The sequence below is a fragment of the Hipposideros armiger genome, unplaced genomic scaffold (assembly GCF_001890085.2).
Source record: "Hipposideros armiger isolate ML-2016 unplaced genomic scaffold, ASM189008v1 scaffold_228, whole genome shotgun sequence".
NCBI lineage: Eukaryota > Metazoa > Chordata > Mammalia > Chiroptera > Hipposideridae > Hipposideros > Hipposideros armiger.
The window spans coordinates 1,170,146-1,177,357 of record NW_017731578.1 but is presented as its reverse complement, the minus strand read 5'-3'; the positions used below and the strand labels follow the sequence as shown (position 1 = coordinate 1,177,357).

At 60.5% G+C, this 7,212-nt stretch overlaps 1 protein-coding gene across 2 annotated transcripts in view; it reads right to left on the bottom strand.

The window, feature by feature from the left end:
• CCND1 (cyclin D1) overlaps window positions 1-2,225 on the bottom strand; it is an 11,515-nt gene extending 9,290 nt beyond the window's left edge. The window contains exons 1-2 of one of the 2 annotated variants that reach the window (XM_019654696.1): window positions 1,819-2,225; window positions 67-282 (exon numbers count right to left, since the gene is read on the bottom strand). In XM_019654696.1, coding sequence (XP_019510241.1) covers window positions 67-282; window positions 1,819-2,016 — 414 coding nt within the window. In that variant the 5' untranslated portion in view covers window positions 2,017-2,225. Of the gene's footprint in view, window positions 1-66; window positions 283-1,075; window positions 1,137-1,818 lie in introns of those variants that run through there. The other variant, XM_019654697.1, reaches the window with a different exon arrangement.
• Between the last annotated feature and the right edge of the window lie 4,987 nt (window positions 2,226-7,212).

Sequence of the window (7,212 nt, the reverse complement as noted above, 5' to 3'; positions counted from 1 at the left end):
CCGCACTTTCCCCACCCCCACTCCGGGGTCCCTTGGCTAAGAGGGCCTCGGTGGGCAGTGGGTTACCAGCAGCTCGTCGGGCCGGATGGAGTTGTCAGTGTAGATGCACAACTTCTCGGCCGTCAGGGGGATGGTCTCTTTCATCTTCGAGGCCACGAACATGCAGGTGGCCCCCAGCAGCTGCAGGCGGCTCTTTTTCACCGGCTCCAGGGACAGGAAGCGGTCCAGGTAGTTCATGGCCAACGGGAAGACCTCCTCCTCGCACTTCTGCTCCTCGCAGACCTGCCGGGGCACCGGGGCCGTGACCGCCGCCGCCGAGGCCCTCCGCGGGACCCCGCGCCCCCCATCCCGCTCGCGCTCGCGCCACGGGTATCTGAGAACACGGAGGGTCGGGCAAGGGGTGGCAGACGCTTCCAGTGATGCGTCCCCTTCCCTAAGTATCCCCAGTACCCACCCATCCCGAAACTGAAAGGGAAAGTCCCCGCGAGGCTGGCATGGTGGGGGCGGCAGCGGGCATGGTTAGCCGGCGTGCGCCGCGCGCGGGCTGCCGGCCCTGGGGACCCCGGCCCTGGTGGGTGCTCTGGGGCCCGCCTGGCCCATGGTCGCACCAAATGGGGTGCGGGGCCGCGGGTCTGGGCGCCGCGCTCGCAGCGCCTGCGAGACACAAAGGTGGTGTCCCAGGCCGCCGCGCCGCATTTCCCCAGACGTCATCTTTTCAAAAAATATTTAAAAATATAAAAAAAATAACTGGGTACATAAAAAAAACCTGAAAATGACCCTCGGGCGGCCCTTTACTCAGATCGGGGGTCGGGAGCTCGTTGTAGGCTCCGTGGAGGGCCCCAGGAATTCAAACTCAGGGACCCCCCTTCCCCCTGGGCGCGGGCGCAGTTTCCCTCTCGCAAGGGCACCACGCCGCACTTTAAATAAATTATTTAAAAATACTTGCGGGCCCTCCAGGCGCCCACTGAAAGCCCGAAAATGTAACTGTAGCCCCCGTCTAGCTACAGACAGGGTCCCCCAAGCCGAGACCCCTGCAGACGAGGGGCAATCCCCAGCGTTTTAGGGGCCACGCGACCTTGCAGCCCGGCGTGCTCTCCGGCCCAGGCTGGCGGTGCAGGGCGCCCCGGGACTCGCAGCCTGAACAAAGGGCCCCCACTTCCCGAGCGGGTCCCCCCCAAGCTGCCCGCGCTCGGTCCCCGCGCCCCTCCCGCCGGTTCCCGGCGTCCGCGCGGCCCCTTCCCGCGGCCCCAGCGCCTCACCAGGCGCTCCCCGCCCCCACCCTGCCCCCAATTATTAATAAACACTTTTGCTTTGCAATAAAAGAACAAAGATGGCGCATAATACTGGCACGAGCAGCCCTTGCATACGTGTCCATGGATATTCATTTAAAAATCAAATATATGCCCCCTCCCTCTGGAGCTGGCGGCTCCGCGGCCGAGAGAGGAGGCGCAGCGGACTCAGGCGCAGGCGGGGGCTGCGCGGCGGTGGCCCAGGCGGGGGCCAAAAAGGGCGCCCAGCCGGCCGGCCCGCACCCTCGAGCCAATTAGGGTGCGTCTGGCACTGCCTTTCCCCGCAGGGACCCCCCTCCCTGTCCGCTCCCTCCCGACCAGGAAAGGGAATTTCTAACGCCCCCGCTCTGTCCTTGTTCAAAAAATACCCGCAGTATCTATATATTTTGAAAATACGATTCCTAGCTACACCCCCGGCAAACTTCAAAATTAGGGTAGGAGAAAAGGGGGCGAGATGAGCCGCAAAGAAATGTGAGTTTAGGTAACAAGTTGCAGGAAAGTCTTAAGAGAGCCGCCCGAAGCCCCGCACCTCCAGCATCCAGGTGGCCACAATCTTCCGCATGGACGGCAGGATCTCCTTCTGCACACACTTGAAGTAGGACACGGAGGGCGCGCAGGTCTCCTCCGCCTTGAGCATGGCTCGCAGCACCCGATCGTTAAGAAGGTTGGCATCGGGGTATGCCCGGCGGATGGTCTCCACCTCGCAGCACAGGAGCTGGTGTGCCATGGCTGGGGCTCTGCTGGGCGGCCTGGGGCTGGCGGCGGGTCGGGGGCTCGCTGCGCGCTCGGCTCTAGCTCCTGCGCTCCCTCGAGCTCTTCTGCTCCTCGCCCGAGCGCGCGGACTCTGCTGCTCGCTGCTACAGCGCCGACAGCCCTCTGGAGGCTCCAGGACTTTGCAACTTCCAACAAAACTCCCCTGTAGTCCGTGTGACGTTACTGTTGTTCAGCAGAGATCAAGGGCGCCGAGCGCCGGGGAGCGGCGAGGGGCAGAGCCCCGCAGCGGAGTTGCCCCCGAAGCCCAGTTTTCATAGAAATGCAAATCACCCCGAGGCAGCCTTTCTCCCCGCCGGGGAAGAGGGGTGCAGGGGGTCCTGTTCTCCCGGAGTGGGTCCCCCGGGATTTGAGGGTGGGTGGGTGGAGGTGGCTCTGCAGAGGGGGACAACTAGGAGGTCGGGCGGGCCACACGCAGCCGTGGGGAGACCGCATGGAGGGGGTACTCTGGGGCTTGGCGACACCCTATATCCGAGCCGGGAGAATGGGCGCATTTCCGAGAACGCCACGAGGGCACCCACGGGCGGAGAGGCGGCCAGGGAATCTCAACGTCTACATCTTCTTTCATTTTCATTAACACGTGTAAATTGCAGGAACCATTTAACATTCAGGGACGCGGGGCAGAGCCCATGGCCCTGCTGGAGGCTTAATTACGGCGCACAGGGGGGTCGTTGCAAATGCCCAGGGGGGGTAACACTAAACGTTTTTGAGATTTCAGCCTAGCATGTGCTCGCTCAAAAAATAACATAAAATAAATGCCCCAAAATTCCAGCAGCAGCCCAAGATGGTGGCCAGCATTTCCTTCATCCTGTCCTCCTCGCCTGGGGGATCTGCAGGCTGTCTTTCTACCTTGGCCAGTCCATCCTGTGGGGGTCCCCAAATCCCAACCGACCCCTCCCGGCAATTTAACTACTAGAAAAACACTGAATGGAAGGCAGCAAAACAGTGGTCTCTGTCCTGTCTCTTTTTAAAATTAAAAAGTAAATTAAATCGCTGGAAGTTATTAGTCGCCGCTCTGCCAGGGACAAGACCACCGGAAGCTTCCTAATTGGTTCTGTTGGAGGTGTGGACATCTTTTCACCTTAAGAATCTGCCCTGGGGCTGCATTCGTGAGCCTGATGGGGATGGCAGGGGTGACAGAAATTAAAAATAATTATAAGTTAAAGAAATGGGTGTATTGATCTGATGATTTTTAACAAAATTTATATATGTTCGTGGGTATACGATAGGGTCCCCAATATTATTGCAAACTTGAGACATATAAAATAACACATAAATTGTTTTATTATGATTGTCTTTTTAGTGCTTTTTTTAAAAAATAAAAGAACATTTTCTCCTATCTTAACATTTAGTTTTTACGCTACCTTTCCTAAATTAAGAAATTTGTTCATATACTTCCCTCTGAATACAGTTTAGTGTCGTCAAATCAAGGCTCAAAGAAAACGGACAAAAAAGACCCCTCCCGTTCTCAAGGGCGCACGCACCAAGGCAAGACACCCCCACTTTCAGGGCTGATTCTTCCCGTGCCCCTTTTCCCGCTGGGAATTAGGGTTTCTAATATTCCAGATCCAGGAGGGTAATTACCCTCGGTTCACGCCTCGGAAGCCGTGGGTGGCCTCAATAGGGAGCACCCACCGCCGTGTCCCCCTCCCCGGGCACCTAGGCTCGCTTTGGCCCCGTGCACGCTGGAGCCTCGCAGCATCAGCCTGCGCACGAGGGCTGCCAGGCTGCTTTTTCATTCATAAAATCCCGACCCGGCGGCCGCCCCGATGATTTATGGGGCTTCGCGCTATCACCCGGCGGCTCCTGTCCCGGGGGTCTACGGGGCTCGAGCCCCGCGTGCGCCCCTGCCGGGATGAGGCGGGTCGGCGACAGCGAGGGGCAACGGGGAATAAAGAGGCTCGCCCACTCCGGCAAAACGGGCTCTGGGTCCAGGAGGGAGCTTCCCCCCAACCCGCGAGAAAGGCAGAGGAAACTGGAATTAGCATGAGCCAATGGGGGCGCGGCGTTGTTACTAGGCGGACCGGGCAGAACTCAACGAGGAACTTCGTTGATTTCCCCGCTCAGGGACGGGCGCAAAAGTGCAAGCCCGGCCAGTGAGCGTGAAGAGCCGTCCAGGAACCCGCGGGGGAGGCGCTGGAATTTGGGGCCCCGCGGGGAGCGCCGGCTGCCCTGCCCCCACCCAGGATCCCAGATCTGTGTTCCCCGCAGCCCGCGGGGGGGCCAACAGCCCATGGCCCTTGAGGGCTGCTGTTTCTAGGAGAGCAGAGGATGCGTTTTGATTTTAATTATTTTTTTCGAAGCGAAAAGCAACCTTTGAAAACTTTTATGTTGCAGTTTTAATTTTGCACTGCTTTTAAAAAACCCACCACGAAGCAGGAACTCCGAATTCTGGGCTCATTTAAAGTGCTCTGCGCTTATTTCTTGGTGACCATTTAGAGACAAAGGGCCAGCAGCCCCAATCGGGAGGGAAACCACGTTGGTTGGAAAGGAAATCCAAAAGTAACTAAATCACCTTCCTGCTTTCCTCGGCCCCTGGCCCCCCACCGAGGTGACCTGGGCCGGGGAGATTCGTCGGCCCCGAGAGGGCAAATTCCGCAGCAGGCGCGTTTGCCACCGTCCCTGGCTGTGGGAACCTTCATTCAAGGCGGGGGAAGGGAGCGCGTTCATTCAGGAACCGGCGCGCCACAGCGCCGACCCTGGGATGCACCGCGGCTGCGCGCCGCCTCGCCGGGGGGGGGGGCTCTGAGACGGGGTGCAGGGCCCAATGGGGATCTTCCACGGGTGTCGACCTCCCGCCTTCCCCAGAGAGGACCGGGGCGGGGGGCGGGCGGACGCACCCAGGTGGGGTCACCTGCAGCCGCATACCTGCCGGCGACTTGAAAGGACTTGGCTCCAGCTCCGCGAGTTTTCCGCTGTTAAGCCCTTAAGTCGCACTGGAAAGCGCTTCCGAATGAGGGCCACAGGGTTCCGGGGGCGCTCGGGCTCCCCTTCCCCCACACTACTCGCTTTGGGGGCGCGCATGGCGGCCCACGTGCTGCGGTAGCTCCGCCCCCGCTACGTGGTGCTGATCCCTGGCGCCCCAAAGCTGCGGCCTCTGGCCCTGGCGCCCACCCGGGACCGTCACAGCTGGGCACAGAGGCAGCCGCACCTCCCACCGCCCCAAGCCGTGGAGGTGCGTTTCTTCCTCTGATCTATTAATTTCAGCCACACACAGACTACCCCCCTCTCCCCTGAGCCCCAGTAGTCGGTCCCGCAGTTTGCAGGGTCAGGACACCCCTCCCCCAGCTCTGAACTTCGGCGAAGTGTGCGTGGAAGTTAAAAAACAAACCCCAACAGGTGTGTGGGGGGCTGGCTCCTCCTGCCTCTGGGATCCCGAGGGTAAAGGTGCACTTTTGGGGGTGAAAGAAGATTCTAACTCTGACCTCCGCCCCTCAAAACGCATCGCTTGGTGCCTCGAGCAACGTGAAACTCAAGTCCACTAGGAATTCCCTGGCCTCTTTGCCCAGGTCTCTGGGCGGCCGCTGACCAAGTGTCGCGGAGTGGGTGCCCAGATTGAGAAGATAACCACCTCCGACTAAGGCAGATCGCGCGGGAAGTGGGGGTAGTGACCTAGGAGGCCATATCCTCCCCGCATCTTCCGTGCCCAAGCAGGGCCGCGGCTCACCCGAGGCTGAGCAGACAGACCCCTGCACCGAACGAGGGGGGCACAGGGCTCCCTGGGGAGACTCGCGAGGCCTAGGACACGTGTGGCTTGTGGGAGCGGGAACTTCCGGGAGGTGGACCAGCTCTAAGACCCTCGTCGACTCCCGCGGCTCCCCCCCCACGTCACACCTTCTCCCCATGTCTCTCCATCAGGCCCCTTCTCTCGCCTCTAGGACTTGACACTCTGCCCCCAACCCCGCCCTTTTTCGGAGAATGTCTACAGGGAGGACCCCGCATCCTCGTGCCTTCCAGTCAGTGTCGTTCTGCCCTTGAAACGCCCGAGTTCCTATCATTCGCCATAGTCCTGGTGGTGGATGGAAGAATGGCTGCGAGGCGGGGGTGGGGTGGGGGGGTCTTGATTATGGGGATCCTCCCAGTTTGGGGGCTCTGGACACTTTCCAGGAGGGACTCGCGAAAGGCTTTATTTTCAGGTGCGAGGCGAAGGGTTGCATACCTAGCTCTCTGTACCCCCTCTCCCCTGGGGTCCCTCGGCCTCAAGCTGCCGGGGCTGGTGGCGGGGCACAGGTTTGGACCCATTGGGGAGTTACGGGCGCTTGGGGTCCGAGGGGGTCGGATGGGCAAGTCTCGCCAGGGTGTTCGTGCGGGGCTCGACAGGCTCCTGCCGCCCTGGGCAGTGGGGGCCAGGGACTGGGGTGCGGCCGGGCTGGGGAGGGCGAGCAGGCGAGAGCGCGCGCTGCGGGAACCGGGGCCTTGGCTCCGGAGCAGCGCGGGGCCGCGCCGCGCATTCCGCGCATTCCCGCCCGGCCTCGGCTCCGCCGCCACGTGGTTGTTCTGCGCGCCGCGCTTACCGTAAGGCTTGGAGAAGGCGCGCATCACGGCTCCCGAGCGCGCGCGGACCTCCCAGGGTGCGGAACGCGGGCGCCAGGTCCGGCCACGGCTCCTTAGCGGTCTGCTCCCGAGATACAGATAGGGTTTTTGTTCTGTTTTGTTTTCACGTAATGAGAGTTGTGCTTGTAGTGTAATGGCGTATTCGTTTTTTTGTAAAGACAGGTAGGAAAGGTGGCCAGGCCCCACTGCGATCCGTAGTCGGGTTGACTGTACATCTGAGGAACGTGACCGAACCGGACCGGTGACCATTATGACTTCCCAGCAGTGACACAGCGCAGAAGAGGAGCTGCAGCTGTCCGGCCGTTTTCTTTATTGTTGACAATCAGCCGGTGGCTCGGTCCAGTGGCGGCTCGGGGGAGCAGAATCAGGGAAGTGCTTAGCACACAGGAAAGCGTTTGTAAGCCGGCTATAACTGTTTTTTCAAAGTCGTGAAGGGTCTTTTCTCAGAGGGTCCGTTGAGTACATCACTGCATCCTGAGCAGCTGCCCTTAACCAACAGGACCCCGGCCTCTGCCTCATGGGGCCCCTGTGAACCCCAGGCTTGGCTGGGTCAGGAATTCTGAAGACCCTCCTGACACTGCCACCTTGAGGAACGGCG